General features: G+C 41.8%; 1 protein-coding gene across 3 annotated transcripts in view; it reads left to right on the plus strand.

Annotated features, from left to right (window-relative positions):
- The window catches only part of SPAG16 (sperm associated antigen 16), a 332,745-nt gene that overhangs the window by 218,549 nt on the left and 95,979 nt on the right, over nt 1–18,217 (plus strand). For 2 of the 3 annotated variants that reach the window (XM_015867952.2, XM_032445972.1), the window contains exon 14: nt 17,209–17,274. In XM_015867952.2, coding sequence (XP_015723438.1) covers nt 17,209–17,274 — 66 coding nt within the window. Of the gene's footprint in view, nt 1–1,585; nt 1,783–17,208; nt 17,275–18,217 lie in introns of those variants that run through there. The other variant, XM_015867953.2, reaches the window with a different exon arrangement.

Raw genomic sequence — 18,217 nt, forward strand, 5'->3', positions numbered from 1 at the left:
GTTATCTATTGAAAAATAGGATTTCAGAGCTTGCAACTTACTGGCTAAAAAGATATTTTCTTGCTGTTTCAATCAAAATGGAGTAGTCTGTTTAAGACCAAGGGTCATTGTGACACAATGGTTGAGGGTCCTGGTTTTGCAGCCTGTCTAACTGGTTTGAGTAGAACACCCACATTAATGGATAGTGAAAGTCTGCAGTAGTAATTTGTACTTCACATGTTTTGTCCATGATAGAAATGTAATATATTTTCAATGCACAGAGGCCAGCAAGCAGAGTTCAAAACAATGCTGTGCTCTGATACCACCAAGGGTATCAGAGCATGCAAGGGTAACAGCATGCAGGTTTCATGGTCTAAGTCCAACATGTGACTCTTTGATTATAATTGAATTTCAGCTTCCGTGTTTGAAATTACAGTGAACAGCTGAGGGCGTTATGTTAAAAAGCAGCATGGTTTGTCTAATATGAAATGGATATGAAATCTGCGAGATACTTCTTCCTCACATGACCAGGAATGTGCTTATGCACTGTAGACATATCATAGAATCACAAGGTTGGAAAGGACGTACAAGATGATCTAGTCCAACTGTCCTCCCATTACCATTGCTATCACAAGCTCCTAAACCATATCTCTTAGCTCCTCATCCAGACTTGATCTCTTTTCTGTCTCCCCTTTCACTCCAGTAAACTGGGTTTCATGGAATCATTTGAGTTGGAAGGCCATCTCGTCCTACTTCCCTGCAGTGAACAAGGCTATCTGCAGCTCAGAGCCTGGTCTCCTTCTTCAGTTTGAAACTTATCCTGTCAAAGCAGACTCAGCTTGCAGAAATACAGCTGTGTGTTCTCTTGTTGTTCTGCAGATGAAGTGATGGGATGGTGTGTTAATTGGTAAACTGTTAGTCGTGACTTGCGTGCAGTGCCCATACCCTGAGAGCCCCGACTGTCCCCACTTGGCAGTGATGAGTATGGCTGTGCTAATTGCATACTGTAATTTATGTGAAGCAGTTAGAGATCTATCTGTGTCACCATGCTGGGCTACACTTCACACACAACAGGATGGTGTTCCAATCAGTGGTGTGAATTACTGCATCATTCCAGTCAACAGCCAGGTTCTCTAGCAGTATTTGCTTGGCTCTCTCATTTGTAGGCAGGCTTCTTGTCAGCATGGTGGGAGCTCTTAGAATTTCATCTCTGTTTTTTCCTCCTGTGTTTGCTGTTGTCTCCTTTGTTTCCTTACAACAATTAGGCATAACTCGAGGATGCAAATCTATCAAAGCAGTGGGGATGCAGCTTCTCATCCTACCATAAATCCCCAGTCACACACTGTCCCATGCCAAATCCAATTGCGAGCACGCTAATCCCATCACAGATGCTGAGTTTGGGTGCTTTGTGTCCCACTCTTCTGGCAGTCTGGGCTCCATCAACTTCAATTCATGAGTGCAGCCTCAGAGTCCATCTTAATTGTGATTCAGGTGATTTCTGAGCCATGGCAGAAAAACAAGCTCCAGCAGCAGCAGCATTGTTGTCTCCCAAGTTTAGAATTCTGGCAACAGTTTGCTGCAGCACAGTTTAAATTAATTGTTTCAGGACCTGAAGCCTCCTGGCACGAAGACAGGAGGAATGAGGGGCTGCCAGAAAGGTCCCACCAGTTGATCCCTTGAGAACTGGCCGTTCCTGCATTGCTCAGTGTGGTTTTCAGGATGGAAAGCACTGACTGGTAAACACTGGTTTTATACTTTATTTGGCTTTCTGATTTCTCTAAAAATAAATATGTAATTATTGCATTCCTGTTCTTCCCCTCTTGTGGCTTAAGCCCAGCTTCTCTGCCTCCAAGTGCATTTCAGGCCAGCATTTTGCAAATGATAGTATTTTACATGCCAGTCCCTTACTCAGCTGATTGTTTCTTTCCCCACTCTCTCCTCAAAAATGCTCCGCAGAGAAGCAACAATCTTTCAAAAAGTAGACATTTATCACACGCAGATTGGAAACACTGGGACAAAGCTGATATGCGGGAAGCACAATTTAGCAATGCGGCAAAGCCTTTGGACATAATCTTCCCCTATTGGTGATTAGAATAAATACCAGTGGTCTGATTTTCCACTGGGAACCAGCTCAGTACGGGGTTGGAGGTGCTCAGTGACGTATGCTGATATGGCTGGGCCACAGTCCCACTTTTTATTAAAATACTTTCTATTTTATATGAGCTTTGGGCAGAAGCAGTGAGTGGTCAGAGATGGAGTCAGACCAGTGGGACCTGCTGCCGAGCCCACCAAGTATCTAGGGCTGTCCAGCAATGCAGTGAGAGTATGAGTTGGGATGGAGCCCCGGAAAGTTAGGGCTGGGGCTTGGTGCTTTTTGGAGATGCAGGGCGCATATGCTGTCTTGGAGGCTGTGTCATAGTCATAGAATCATAGTCACCGAAGTTGGAAAAGACATCCAAGATCACCCAGTCCAACCATCCACTTACCACCAGTAGTTCCCACTAAACCATGTCTCTCAGCACAACATCTGAATGTTTCTGGAACACCTCCAGGGAGTGTCAGCATAGACTTCTTTTGTGGTTATTTGTTCTCTGAAACACTATATTAATAGTCAAGAGTAAATAGTTGTAGTAAGCCTGAAATGCTGAATACGTTGTTATTGGTTGCTGCACAGCTTCTACTAAAAAAGTTAGTAGTGTCAAATAGCATCATGATCAAAACCTCTGTCTTGGTTTTGGTGATGATGTCTGTAACTGTCTGATTTAGGCATGCACATTTGAGAGGTTCAGTAATGTAAGACTCAAATCAGTGAAGCATTACCTGCTAGTCCCAGTCAACATTAGCAATCAGATTGTGTTTTCTAATTAGCACATAAGGAAATTGATAAATAAAGCTTTTTCCTAAAAGTCTGTATTGGCAATTTCCATACCTGTATTTCAGATTTTCTCATTTTTAACCTGCCAAAGTAAAATAAATGTCTGTTGAGGGTATAGAAAAGGTAATTACTTTCCTTATCCTTTAACTTTCTCTTAATTAACTTTTAATGTATGCTGTTACTCAGGGAGCGTCCCTTAATACTAAATGTGTCTAAAACAGAAAAGACAGAGATTTAAATGATTTAAATAAACATCTGCTTAACACAGAGGCATGAAAATTACAGAATCAGAAAAACAGTGGCTTACTGCCAGGAGAGAAACCAAAGTTGTTTCCTTTTCTATAAATCTCCTCCTAAGCTTACGAGCTTAGAAGAAACGATCGAGCTTTCAGGTACAGGTAGTGTGGATTGCAAATATGGTCTAATAACATAAGCTTTCTGAGCATTAACAAATTAGGAGAGATTTTTGAAGGAATGGAATTAATGTTATAGAAAATGAACCATCTTTTGATTGTTTTTAAAGCAGGCCCGCTTTTAAGAATGGAATGGGGGAAGAGTGGCAGCTTCTGTCTATAGCTTCTGCCTACCTAACTACATAATGCTAATCCATAATGTTATTAAATAATTCTGTTTAGATAAATTGGTTCTGTCTTTAGCAATTTAGAACAATCTTCTGTTCAGTAAGAACATATTAAAATAATTGCCTGCTTTTTATTTTTTAGCAGCATTCAACTGTCAGGAATAGCATAATAAGGAGAAATATTTTGTCAGAATGGCTTGATTTCCAATAGTTGAATCAATAGAGTAAATGCAATTATGGTTGTGTATAGCTTCCCAAATGATGATAGTGATTAAGGGCTTGCCACAAACCTAAACACAGTGCATCTTTTGACATTGTTTGCAAGCAATCTGGTCAAAGACAATTTTGTCCCAAAGTGGTGATTCACCAGAATACAGTTGGTGGGAACAACTGTATTTTACAAAGCTCTCTTAATTCTAGGCAGCATCCCAGAGTCATGCCCTGCGATGGAGCTTTCAGTGCTAGCCCCATGGAGGTTCAAGAAGTGTGCAGAGCCCAAAGCCTGTCATCCCTCAATGGGCTGCTCTCATGCTGAAGGGCTGGATCCCAAGGATACAGGGAGCTTATTGGGATGCTTTGCATTGTGGATGGGGGTTACAACCTTCCTTTGCTCTCTGTTGCTTTCTGTGAATACTGTGTGGGTCCTGTTGTACTATACCTGACATCCTGGCGTGAGCAAAAGGAATCAAAATGATAAATGGGGCAGCTTCAGGACAACAAAAATCGGGTAGACCTTGTTCCATTCTTTGTCATTGTCACCATTCCTGTTTGTGAGGGGAGGGATCTGGATGTGGAAAACAGAGGAGACAACAGAATGGAGTAGAAAGATCATGTTTTACTTCCATATCAGGTAACTGTAGATGGAGTAGGTTAGCAGAGAGAAAGATGATAGCAGGACAGAATCAAATATAAATGAAATATGTGTCAAGAGAGATGGAGGTAAAAGCAGTGGAAGAAGAGAAAGAAGATGTGTCAGGAGGAAAAGAGGATATAAAAGAGCTTAGGGGAAGGAAACAGCAAGACAAAAATTGGAACGTATTATATATTTTTGTTAGGGGTTTTTTTCTGCTCGGAAGCTTCTACCTAATAAAGGGCTCTATAATAATGATAGATTTGTAAGCTCCAGTGTCATTGCCCTTACTTCCCCCCAAAGCCATCTGGAGGCTGTCTGTAGCTTGCCCATTGAAAAGTATGAATTGCAGCAAAGAAATTCTGCTTGGCAGAAATAAGGATTGGTAATCAATTCCCTTCCTACCAGGCAAGGCTGCTCCACTCCCCTCACATTTGCTGTCTGCAGGAAGCCAGCACAGACAGTACAGGTGGGAGGAGCACGACGGTAGTGGGGATTGCAAACCAATCCTTCCTGTTGTGGCTGCAACCTGCTGTTGACAAACAACACCGGTCTTTTGTTTGATGATGTAGTTGGTTTTGAGGATGAGCGAGAAAGTGGGGGGCTTTTTGTGTTTCAGGACTGATGTTCATGCAAAGGGCTCATGAGCTGCCCAGGCATGCATTGGAGGAGAGCTGGTGGCTCTCCCAGCTAATATCTTCTCGTATTTCCTCTTTTTTGCATATCTGAGGAGCCAGGCAGACACACCATGTCTACTCAGGAATGTGTACAGAGCAGGCTGGGACGTTAGGAGGAGCAAGGCTATCCTCAGCCATGTTGTAGGAGAAGAAATAGCAGTCCCAGAGTGAAAACCCAAAGCTGAACAGGTCTGGAGCAGAGTGCCAGAGTGCTGGCAACGTACAAGCACCACATGCTCAGGTGGGAGCTCTTCCTCCCTCATTTGAGCATTGCTCCATCATGGGTAGAAGGGTGCTGGGGGAAGCTCGTCCCACGCTGCATCCCTGTGCTCCTGCTGGGGATACAGAGGGAATAAATAAAAATGTAAAAGAGGAATTACTAAAACTGTCCCTTGATAACTAAATGGTTGATCATAAATTGGAGTGTCTATGCAAATGAAGTAAATAATTAAAAACTCCAAGAACAGCACTGACTAGGTGGTTGATGGCTGGCAATTATAAAAGCTGAATTTTTAATATGCATACATCTAAGGAGCCAGTAAAAATTAGCTCCTAGACTAATGGACTTGCCTTTCTTCCAAGGCAGAATTTTAATGAGGGCATTATTTATAGCAGAGCCCAAGAACGAGCGTTTTCTTGCTTAGTCTCATTTCTTCTTTGCTGACACTTTATTCATTAACCTCTGAACTTCCTTTGAGAAGAATAATGCCCTACACAGGAGGAGGGCAAAGGTCATCCTGTCCCCCCCGAATTAGTCACAGGTCATATATTGTTAGGAGTGTTGCTTCTGCTAACAAATAATATTTATAAAGCCCCACTGGTGATATGTCCTCATTTCATGCTGCTTTCTGAGTCATTTATTTGCAGTTCAGTTCACTGAAGAGAAAATGCGCCCAATGTGATATCTCATTGTGCTTCTTGTGCCTCCCTATTTGGTGGATACACGTCTGTGTTGGAGCTAGGAGGGCTGCTCGGACACATATTATTAGAATGATAGAGTCACCAAGGTTGGAAAAGACCTCCAAGATCACCCAGCCCAACTGTCCACCTGCCACCAATATATCCCCGCTAAACCATGTCCCTCAGTACAACATCTAAGATGCCTGTCTTAAAAAAACCAGTGTCTTCTGATAAGAAAACTTTCCGTTGTATTTCATTATTTAGTAAACCAAACCATGCTTTTGAAGATATTGAACTGCAAAAATTATATGCTGAGAGTCCTGCAGGTTGCTCAGTCTGTCTGAGAAATTGAGTTTAGTTTTGCCTAGTGCTGTATTTTAACGCAGCATCAGGATTCTCCTCCTGGCTTTCAGTCCTGTATTCCAGCACGCTTCCTTTACTTCACGTTGTGAAACGGTCTCGTTCCATTTTCGTAGAAGAGTAAGGCTTCGGCAGCACAAAGTGCAGTTTAAGTTGCAGCATTTATTTATGGCTGTTCACATAATTCTCTTCTTGCATCTTGGCCCCTCGATGATTGAACGCTGAGAGGATCGCTCTGTAAGAAGTGGCATTTAATTTGGTAGGTGCCTGAACGTTGTTATGGAACAGGCTTGTTGATGTACATGTCTACCGCAGATAATTCTTTTTCCAAATTAATTTTTAAAACTCTCTGGTTTTTGACAGTAATATCCACTCTGCAAGATATCTCTCCGCATCCAGGGTGTTATCAGATTTGTGTCTGACTCAGGTACTCTTTCATCTTCCTGAGTGTGCATGGCAGCACTCAGAGATAGAAGGGAGTTTGGAGATGTTAACTTCCCATCACTGGAGCAAGGTTTGAGACACTGGGGCCAAAGCTTCAGCAGGATACAAAAGTAAATGAGCATTTGTATACATAGTGAGAATGTACAATGAGAACATGAAATTATATCCATGGTCAGCGTGAGCATTCATTCTGAAGGCTGGACTTGCAGTAGGCAGTTTCTTGTGCTGCTGGGTTGGTGTCATCCCCTCTGAGCCTCCCATGCTGTCACAGGTTGTGTTTATTCCAGACTTTCCTGATCTTGGGTTTGCAGAGTTCTCCTGAAAGTATCTTTCTTTCACTTGTTTTACAAAGTGCCACTGAAACTCAAGCTTGCATAGGCTCTTAGAAGGTCCTGGCTATTTTGTTTCATGAAAGCTAAGCAGGAAAGTGCCACCACCTATCATTATAGCTACCAATGATCTTCAGAGAGCTAAGCTTTGTTGGTTCTCCCTTCTGTGGGTAGGTAGCTCAGATTCTTGTGGCTGAGCTCCAAATGTGACTTTCTCTATGAAGTCCTTCCATCCACAGGGTGGTCGGGGTGCTGTGTGAAGGCCACTCCAATCCTGTTTGAAGTGGGAGAGTTGCAAGTTGTGCATGAGGTTTCCATCATATTCATTTTGTTCTGAAAAGACTTACTGTCTGTTGTAATTACACATCCATGGGGTTTGTTCTTTTTTCTTTTAGGACTTCATTTACTTAGAAATACCTTATATGCCACAGTAAATTAAAAGTAGGAAGCTCTTCTTCCATCCTCAGCCAGCCCAAGGCTTCACAGGAGAACAGCCATGTTGGGAAATTGCTCTTACAATGGCTCTGTTTGTAGCTGTCCCTCTGCTATTGCTTCCCAAAGCACATTCTTGGGTGCTTTGAGTCTTTACTTTCTTGAAAACCAAAATACAGCCTCTTTGTTTTCTCCCATGCTGCTTTCTATTCCTCCCCACCACTCCTCCCATTGTGCTACTGCTCTCTTGTTTGCTTCAGTCTGGAGTTTGCAGGGGCTTTGCTATAATGCTGGGGCTTCTCTGTGCAGGAGAGCTGCCATTCCCAGAGAGTGGGAGTCAGGAAGACGAGAAGTCCCAGTGTCAGCTCCTGACTGGCAACTTGTTGCAAACCAACCTGTTCAATCACTGCTCTGAACAAGGGCAGATTTTCATCAAAAGAAGCTCCCGGAGGGGTTACATACTTTGAAGGAAAATGCATTAATTAAAGCACTCTGAAAAATAGCGGATGAAGAAAAGCATATCATTTCAGCTCGATTTTATGCTACGCTGAGCGCTTTTTTGACCTTCATCTCCAAACGGTTAAATGGAAGGGCGGTTTTGAAAGCCTTGGTGTGTATTGGTGGCACAACTTGATTGTTTCCTCTGCCATCCCTCCTAGGAATAAAGAAAAAAGCAGGAAAAATATGATACTGTTACTATATTTGTAGCTGAAGCTGTTTAGAGCCCAGGCAGACTAACATTAACAAATGATGATAATTAGGCTTGATTTGCATATTAAAATGGTCTTAATTAAACACTGGTTCTGTAAACGTTTAAAGGCTGTAATCGATCTTTTGCAGGCTCTCGTGGTTATTTATATGATCTAATAAAGGCGAGAGGCATTGTTAATGAGACCTCTATTTCCTAACTTGTATGTGTCAATGAGATTATTTCACCGACAATTACAGAGCAGGCTGCTGTTAATAACTCACAAAAACCCAAGGCTGCAATCCTTTTGTCTGGGGCTACATTCCTGCTACTGCTGTCAGGCTGCATACGTGCAAACCTGTTGGCTTCATGTGTAGATATATATATATTTTCTGAGATAGGGGCCCCCATCACAGCACTTTTTGGGGAAAGATTCTGGGAAATATGTTTTGTGGGGAGATTTTTGTCAATGGAAAATGAAGCTCGCAGTGTGCTGTGAGCTGCTAAATAATGGTTCTCTCATTTATAGAGTGTGGAGCCTCGTCGTGATACTTGTGGTTGCAGATATCATCCCTGTGCTATAATAGGTTGAACTTTGTGAGAACTTTTCTTTAATGTAACATGTAATCAGACTGTCATTTCAGAAGGTATCTATGGAAAGACTGACAGGTGTATAACTTGGTCTGCTGTCTTTTGCCACAACAGGAGTACCTTTGGAAAGCAGTGCTAAAACAGATCAGGAGCTCTTGCTTATAAGATATAAAATGTTCTTCGTTTTATCTCCCCGGTAACCTTGATAGCACCAGACTGAAACATTTTGGTGAAAGTGCTCCTACTAGTTTGGATTTATTTTCATTTTTTTACCCTCAGAATTTTAATATTTGTCTCACCACTGTCTTGTATATGAAGGTTATATCAAGCCAGGCATTCATTTATAACTTATTTTGACATCAGCTTTGTCACAGCATATTCCAAGTAAAGATTTTCTGCCTTCAGCCCTCTGCACGTGATTCTTTGAAGGTGACAGAGATGGTTGCATGCTCTGTTATCCTGTACGTTCAGCCACCAGCTCTTGTATTAAAAAATGCATATATTTGTATTTCATCTAAATTATTAAGTTGGTTAGGAATCATTAATAGCCTTAGCAATGCTAAACCAATAGAAAGTAATTTTAACGATAAAGCTTAGTCTTAAAATAATTCTTCTGTTGAAGGATTAATGGGCTGTATTGAACAGGTGGGACTTGCAGAATTAGTGGTTTGCCTAATTCCTATCCTGTATCCATGTTGATAGTGTGAGACAGTGACAAAAAGGATGATGCCTTTTTGTGCCATATCTGTATTTCAGCTTAACAGGAGATCGAAAACATGAAAGGCCTATAATGACATGAGGATTACAGGATTGAGTCAAAATTTGACTCTGGCTCTCAAAATTTGGCATTTCAAAACAAAACTGTTGTATTACTTCAATGACTTGTTTTTCCAGTGAATAACTTCCTTGGTTTGTTTTCTGCTCTGGCATCTGTCTCTCAGGTCAGCAGTGCTGTTGTTCCCAAGGTGGCAGTAGTTGGGAACCGCATTGTGGTAAGGAAGGGCTGTTTGTTTCCTTTCGATTCAGATCTGAGTTTCTTTGCGGCGCCTACTTTTGGGAGCTAATCTACCCTTTTGGGTCTGTGAGTGGAAAACATGGAGATAAGAGAAAGACCTGACTTGCAGAATACAATTCAGCAACTGCAGCTTGCTGAAAAAGCACTGCAGATGTGTTCTGTTAAGTTTGCCCTTTTCTCTGTTTCTTGTTTTGGTGTTTTTCTCTCTGAGTTAAGTTTGGTTGAGTTGCGTTTGATGCATAATGAGCACCAGAACAAAATCTGCAGTGTGAACGCAAGAAGCTTACAAATTCCTTTGTACCAATGAAAGTAAATACTCTCCAAGCAACTCAGACAAGTGATAACTTTGATCCCATTGACTCAGTCTGGATTTATACTGACTGTGATATGAAGTTCTCCTGCAGCCTTGCTTTTCCTTCCCTGTTTTTGGGACCACCTCATTTATCTTACTTAATAACCTCTGTCTTTTTCAGTTAAAAGCAGTTGTTTTTTTCTTTTTATGTGGAAAAATAACCAATGCTCTGGTGTGAAGTCACATCAGGCAGCAGTTTGGCACTTGGACCAAAATGGGGAGTATAGCACTGTACAGCCCTGAAAGCCTTCACACGGATGCTCAACTTTTCATCCTCAGATGAGATCAGGGGATAGTGCCTTGTATTGCTCTCTTTGGATGGCTGTTGTGCGCAGTATTTTACGGCAGCAAATGGGAAGACCAGGTGAAGAACCAGTTGCTGAACTGAGGCACTGAAGTCAGATGTAGGAGAGGTGGGTTCTGGTGCAGCAGCTGTGCAAGGCTGTATGCACAGTGTCAACTTCAAGCCTCTCTGTAGCCCTCCTGCAGCCCAGACAGAACTTACTTCTGGATGGAGGATGAGGGAAATTTGCTAAGCAGGAAAGCCAAATTTCAGGCCCTCTGCCTTTATAACTGAGAAGGAAGAAAGGTTTCCCATGCAGCTCGCTCGCTGTTTCTTATATCTAAATTAACTTATGTATTCACTGTTCTTCTTTCATGTCATTTCATTTTCACAGCCAGCATAAAATTCTTTTGTATTTCTTTTCTGTGCTTTCACTGCACTCTGAACTTAACTAGTTACGTTCCACCGTCACCTTCTGCTAGTTTACAATTCATCTTTTTTATCCTTTTTTAGGTTAAAATAACAGAGCCCATAGTATTTGGTATCAGACAGACCTGCTGGGTTTCTGACATTCATGTCTTGCTCTTCTGAAAACGTTTGCTGTTTTGTGAGGTATTGGAATTCAGAGTTAATTTCATGTAAAATATGGTTTTAAAAAAAACCAACAAACCAAAACAAAATGCATTTAGTAATTGTGTCAAGGACAAAGGCCTCGTCCTGCTTTGTTAAATCAGCAGTTTGTGAATGTCAGCGTTCAGGACACCCCTGGCCACCGCTGCTCCTGCAGTGACGCTGGGCAGGAGCAATGCCATCACTGAATCTGGCTCTTCTGGAGGTGACAGGGTGATGTATGGCCACCTGCCTTATGAGTCCTTATTAAGATGCTGCAGCTTCTGTGACTGAAGCCACCTGCCAATATCAACCCGGGAAATAATATACAGGTCTGCTTTTAGTGAAAGAATTTCAATACCTTTCAGGTTCCCCCCCCCCCGTTTATTTTCTTCTAAGGGAATAATGGGACCAGGAGAGAGCTTTCTCCTTCTCTGTCTCTGGATGCTGTCATGACTGTGCAGTGGAGCCTTGCCCACTTGTGGTCTCACTAAGCAGAGATGGCTTCTCTCTCTTCACAGAAGCAGGTACAGGAGGGCATCTCCTTGCTAGGAAACCTTTTTCCTTCTTCCTATAGTCAGAAGGTGAACTTCTCCTGCAGGAGTTCAGTGAGGAGAGAATCCCACATGGCCATGTCTATTTAAATACTGCCTATGGTTACGGGTTTCAGCAGAGTGCAGAACAAAAATCCAAGTGTCAGTAGAAGACAAAAAGATAATTCACTTTCATCTCAAGAACAAAGCTGAACAGAGAAGCCTTTTTCAACTTTTTTAATTCATGAAACATTTATCTTGGAGTCAGGTTATGTTATGCTGGCACAAATCCCACCTGTCAGCATTTCCACTATAAACCCCTGTTCCTAGTGTTTTTAGGGAAGAGTCTTAAAGGTTTCCTTTGAACAGGTTTAGCATACAAGGTCTTGGCCTAGAAACATGCTTTTCTTCCCAATTAAGCAGAAGGAATATGGCTGCATGCTTGGTGCAGGGGACACGTTCATGCTGCATTCAGGTGAAAGGGATGCAGAAACGTGGGAATTCAGGATCCTTTCAGTAAGATACATTTAGCTTTTTCTGCATTTTTAACAGCCAGTATTGCTAACAGAAGAGGGGGAAGATGCTCTTTGAGGAAGATCCCAGCATTAGGGTTAGCTGGCAGAGCTCCTGGAGCATTACCAAGCAGCTTTCTCCTGTTTTTATGATTCCCCAAATGAAAGCTGTTGTATAAGTGCATGCATTTTAAAGAGATTCAAAATTCTCTTGTGTTTCTTTAGGAAGATATACTGAATTACTGGGGAAAAAAAAGTGGGGCTGTCTGTGAGAGAGGGAGATCAGCATAAGAATAGCAAGTAGCTCTGCAGCTGAAGTGTTTAGACTTCAGTGTACACACCTGCACCTGCAAGTCCTTGCGTAGTAAAGCACCCAAATTGTAGTTGCAGGTTATTTTTTTCCCTTACATACTGGATTACAGAATGTCTGAGTAATCCACTGGCTTTTTCCTTACTCTGTCTTCAAGAAACAGTCTTCTCTGCACGATTTTCCCCTTTAGGCTCTATTTCCAACCTAGGAGAACAGAAGCAAACATTGTGCTGAAGGTCCCGTGTTTGAGGTAATAGAGTAAAACCTGCAGTGACAGCTGGTAAAATTGCTTTGCTTGTTTGTTCCCTGCTTACTGTACACATGCCGCGCGCCACGTGCTCCTAGAAGTCCTTGGCAGAGGTTCTGGGGGTGGATACCTTTTTGCATTGCCTGGTGTGCTCCAGGTGGGGTAAGATGGGGCAGATGGAGAGGAGAGCAGACCTCGCTGCTGGCAGGCGCACGCAGATGGACATCACAGGGTGCAGGAGAGTGCTGAAGTCAGCCGTGGTAATGCTGGGTGAGACAAAGGGACTGATAGAAATAAGCCATTGTGTGAAAGTGGAGGGGGCAAGTGGTTTTGGATTCTTTACTTCACTTTTTGTGCTCTCGTTGTATCCCCTCCTGATGAGTTTACTCTCTTTGGAAAGTAAACCTGCAGTAGGTTTTGTTCTAATAAGGAGATCCAAATCCCTTCTAGTGTTCTTCGTGTACCTACTTCAAGGCAACAATGCAGAAGAATCCCATACAAAGCATGGGATGCCTTCAGAGTCCTTATTTCTACTGGAGATGTCATACATTCACTAGAGAGCCTGCTAGTGCTTCGCTGACACAAAGTGCATGTAAACCAGGCGCCCACCTGTGCAAAGACCACATAGACAGACCACGCATGGAACAGGCAAGGGATGGACTGGGATGCATCCTTTTCATTTTACACTTGATTGTAAAATGGATGTCCTTGGCTATATTCAGCAAGAGGGACTGAGAGAGCCTTCCCTGATGAGTCAATAGCCAGTGCATGTGCTATGCTTAGGTCTTGTGGAGTAAGCTTCCTAAGCTTCACATTATTTGACTTCCTGAGAAACTTTCAGCTATATAAGATCAGAAGTTTTATTCAAGGCACTGTTCTGTTCACCCTCTCCTCCTAAGGATTAATACTTTTTTTGAGATGCTGCTTTATTTGAATTTTATTTTTATTTTTATTTTTTTTTGTGGTAAAGAATGTGTGGTGACCAGTTCTGCTGTTCAGTTCCTCATGGTTTGAACACCCCATACATGAAGTCTGTCTAAATGAAAATGTTTCTTTAACTTCTAAGCGAACCAAAGAATTACAAATGGGTCTTTCATCTGAGCACTGTTAGCTAAACCACATGCTCAGATGTTCTTGTTTAAAAGCTGGTATCATATCAAGCTTATAATTACATCTTGCATGTATTTGTTTAATCTAATGGATTTGTTATCTTGATTTTTGAACTTGGCGAAGGAAGCTTTTTCTTGTCAGATTTTCATGTCCAGTAGAGCATTCAAAATAAGTATGTATGTTAAAATAAGTATAGGAATAGTGAACTGCTGTGTTGAATGAGTTAATGGCTCGCCTTAATTCTGCAGATGTAAAGAAGCTGTGGAATATATGTTATAATTGTCTCCCGCCTATGTTGTCTAGCCCTACTATTTGTGTATCTGTATGGATACAGGAGGGTTGATTTGAAGCACAATTTTGCTATTGATTCAGAACTCATAGGCTTTTATCCTTTGAAAGTAAGAACAAAAAATCATTTGAATTTAGGTTCCTTGCTTAATCACTTTGGCTGCAGGATTACTGCTCACAGATCCTCCGTGCCAAAGGTCAGTCTGCTTTTGTGATACGGTGCTGGATCGCATTGAAAAAATTGAAGTGTTTTTGTTCTGTATCTGAAGTCCCTTAGATAGCTCTATCCGAGGCAAGACAATTAATATCTGTGTTCAGTGGAAGCCGAGAGGTTGATAGGCTTCACAAAATAATGCCATGGTATTTCCAACTGCTGATTCTAATGTTAATTTCTGGGTTTTAAAATGGAAAATTACACGTGTTTGTGCATGTCTGAATAGCCATCTAAAAAAACACGCTGCAGAACCCTTCATATTTTGTTTTCTTTGAATTGTTGCTATTATCTGTGTATTTTCTGCAGAGGAAGAATGTATGGTTATTAATGTAATTGGGCAGTAGCTTAAGGAGTGAATAGAACTGAGATTTCTTCCATTAATATTTCAATCAAGACCCGATGACTCAGTTAATAATAATGCATTCTCCATAATTCACTGCCCTTTACAACAGCTCGGGTGTCAGATTCAAGGAGACTGGATGGGCACTGGAGGTTAACATGTGGGCAAAAATTTGCCCTTGTGCAGTTGCGGAGCCCTGCTCCAACATTTTGGTGTCTCTCCTGCTCTCAGGGGTTATGGTCCCATAAGACTTGAGGGTAGATGCAATGGAATGGCCATTCTCCCTAACTGACAGCACCACCCCGGTGTAAACATTAAGACAAGTTCCTCCTTTTTCCTTTACTCTTTGCCTCATAGTACATTTCCTAGGCGAGTCTTGAAACTTGAAAAAGTTCAGTTCAGTGGTAAACAGGGGGAGACTATGATTTCCAGGTGCTGGTAAAGGAAACACTAGCTGTGCCTTCAATAAAAATAAAATGGTGTTTTGGAAATTAAGTTTCAGCAATAACATTGAAAAACACTTTACAGAACAGTTCCCTTTGTATAGCTTTTGTTATTATTATTACTATCATTAAAATCCTTTTCAGGTGGTTTATGCTGAGTTGACTGGCAGAAGGGAAAACAGGAAGTTCCCATTCATTGCGTGGCACAGCATCCATGCACTTTTTCATCTCTTCTGTTTGCGGTGGCATGCTTTTCTGTCTTCATGGAAAGGCTACTGTGTGTATATTGGTGTTTTAGTGTGTCTGACAAGAAATAACCATACCCTGCTAAGCAACACACTTGTTGTGCAGGCATTACTTTTTACACACAAAACATATGCTGATGTTTGGGCTGTTACCATGGACTGAGTGCGTTGTTATTGCTGCTGATTTTATGTACTGGAAATTTGCTCTTGCTTTCCTGTTCACGTGTGCTTAGTTATAGTTGTCTCCAACTGTGTTATCTTTATCAAGTGTAATCTATCTGTAGTATCTTGGGAATTGTGTGATCACATTTCCATTCCGGCAGTGAATTTATAATTGGATAGTAATTATTCAGATTTTCTTTTTATAGGGATATTTTGGCTTGGCTTTGTTATTTAAAACCACTTAAATAAGCAACCCTGGGGGTTCTTTTAGGGGTTTTTTGACCCGTAATTCTGTTGATAACTGTGAGGAATCAAAGAATTGCACTCTGACAACCTTTTTGTGCTGGAAGTTGACGTGCTTGCTCTTTTGAAGATACTGGGTTGCTTCAGTAGAACAGAGCCTTTCTTGTTGTCTTGTTCTTTGTTAGTTTCTCTTGTGAGACCTGCATGAGGATAACGCTGATCTCCTGGTTTGATCTCAGCAGTGGATGTGGCCTTGAAGAGGAGACTAGTTAAGAAGAAAAAGTGAAAAACATGGGAACGTACAAAGTGGGGCTTGCTGGAGTAGCTTGCTGCCTGCTGTGTTCTAAACAAAATGGATTCTGTGAAGGTTTTAGTACTGAGCTTTATCCTGGAGCCGTGGAAATGCAACTGGAGTCACCTTGACCTCCAGATTTTGGCCACATGCAGGAAGTCATTCATTTCCAGGCTTGTCAGGCTCCTGCTTACAGTCAATGAAGTCTTCTTCTCCCAGTGCTTGAGGTTGAGGAGAGTTTTCCAATCTCACAGTTGTACGGCTGCCCTCCAGTTTCCAAGTGTAGTTTATCTGCAGGCAGTGGCTACTTCTGTGCTCCCGTGTCCATGCTGCTCTTCACCTTCACTAGCTCTTCTCCCTCTTTGCTCTTAGTGCTGGTACACTTAAAACAGCCATCTGTAGTTTTGTTGACTGAATTCCAGTTGGTCAGAGTTGTAATGTGAGCTACAGGATTTTAGTAGATAGTGCCCTTCTAGAATTACCTGGTGCTGAAATCTTATTAACTCCTTTCATGGAAGAGCCTGCTGCAAACATTAAGAATGTACTGCTTAAATACCTTCATAAGCATGGAGGAGGCTTTCTCAATGAAAAAGAGACTTCAGATATTGCACAGTAGGAGAGCAGTTTGTTTTTTGTTTGGTGCTTGTGGCTTTGTTTTGGTTGTTGGGTTTTACTTCTGATGGTATTTTTGTTGCTGTTAACTGTTAAACCAGTGTTTTTTATGAAAACAAGGAAGTGCACCATTTGCTACCTCTGTCATGCAGACTTCTTTTTAGCATGAGATATTGTGGTTGGATGCCTGCTGCATTGGGAGAGCAAGTCAGGTATCAGTGATGACATCTGACATATGTTCCTGAAGTATGTAGGTCACTTACAGCCTAATGTGGAAGATGACAAAAGATAATTAATTTTGATTTCATGCTTGTGATTCCTTAAGGAAGACTTTAATGGTGTGTGTGGAGTATCAAGAAGCACGTACTGTAAGCACAGCCTAAGAGCAGGGCTCGGTCTTTTGGAAGCACTGATTACACTTTCTAATTCAATCCCTCCTGCTTGGTAGATGTGATTTCTTTTCATGATATTTGAATGCACCTTTTCTGGAAGCAATTACATGAAGTAAGGAGATAGATAAATCCTTAGTAATTGTGAGAAATGTATTGCTCTTCCAGCAACTGGACTCTGTTTTCAGCACGCAGGATACCTTCTGTTGCACCCAGCCACAAAATCAAGGTCTTTGTATTTATGAGAACGTAGAGTAATGGATAGCACTGTAACTTACGTGCTTTCTTTATGTTTAATTCTTAGGGTCTCCGTGTTTGTACGTTCTATGGTCACCTGCACCCCTGTAATCATGCTACGTTCAGCCCAGAGGTAAGTTCTGATGTTTATGTATTTATTCATATATTTATTTTTAAATTATTATCACCACATTCCTTACTCTGATAAACACCATCTCACGAAGGAGATAGCCCTGAAGCTGAGCTCAGCTTCTGGAACACTTTGTCGCAGCACACACCTCCCACCAGGGCACAGACTCAGAGACTGTTAAATGAAGCTGCCCTTCCATGTGCCTAGTTCCATGTTCCTTTCATCGCTGCAAGATAGTCTAAGCCATTCTCCTTTTTTCATTGTCCTTTAGTTACTTCAATGACATTCGCTGTTAGTTTTTTTCTTGGGTGGTTAATGGTATAGTTGTTAAAAGTGGGTTGTTTTGGTTGGGGTGGTGACAGGCTGTGATCAAAATGCTTACAGGCTTTGTAAGGTAAGTCATTTGTTTAGGAATGTTTCTTAGAAGTCATCTGAAATATTCAGAAACCGAGGCTTTTGCAGTTTATGGTTCCTCTGGCTCTCTTGCCCGTGCTGCTCTTAAAACCAGTATGGGAATGATAAAGCATATGCTGCTTCTTGCCACCACTTGAATTCTCCTCTCTAAGGAACTGGCTTTTTCGTCATCTTTCCTGAAAAGCACCTCATCAGCGTTCCTGCTCCCCATGCTCTCACTGCTAGTGTTTCATTACAAGCATAGCAAGGTACCAGTTTTCAGCTGTAGGAGATCCTGAATTTTCTCTTGTGTAGTACCCACTTGTGCTGTACCGTTTGCCTATGGGAACTGTATGTGTTTTTAGAGCAAACCCTAGGGGTTGATACAGCACAAAGTGTGAGGTAAGCTTAGTTCAAGGAGGTGAATAGGGATTTCCAAGGCGTCTTAATTGCTTTTCTGCCACGTGTATGTATGTTCGACAGGCACAGCCTGCCTCTCAGTGTTTTGAAACATGATAGTATAGTAAAACTAGTATTTGACACCAAGAAGAAT

Source organism: Coturnix japonica, chromosome 7, assembly GCF_001577835.2.
Source record: "Coturnix japonica isolate 7356 chromosome 7, Coturnix japonica 2.1, whole genome shotgun sequence".
Taxonomy (NCBI): Eukaryota; Metazoa; Chordata; class Aves; order Galliformes; family Phasianidae; genus Coturnix; species Coturnix japonica.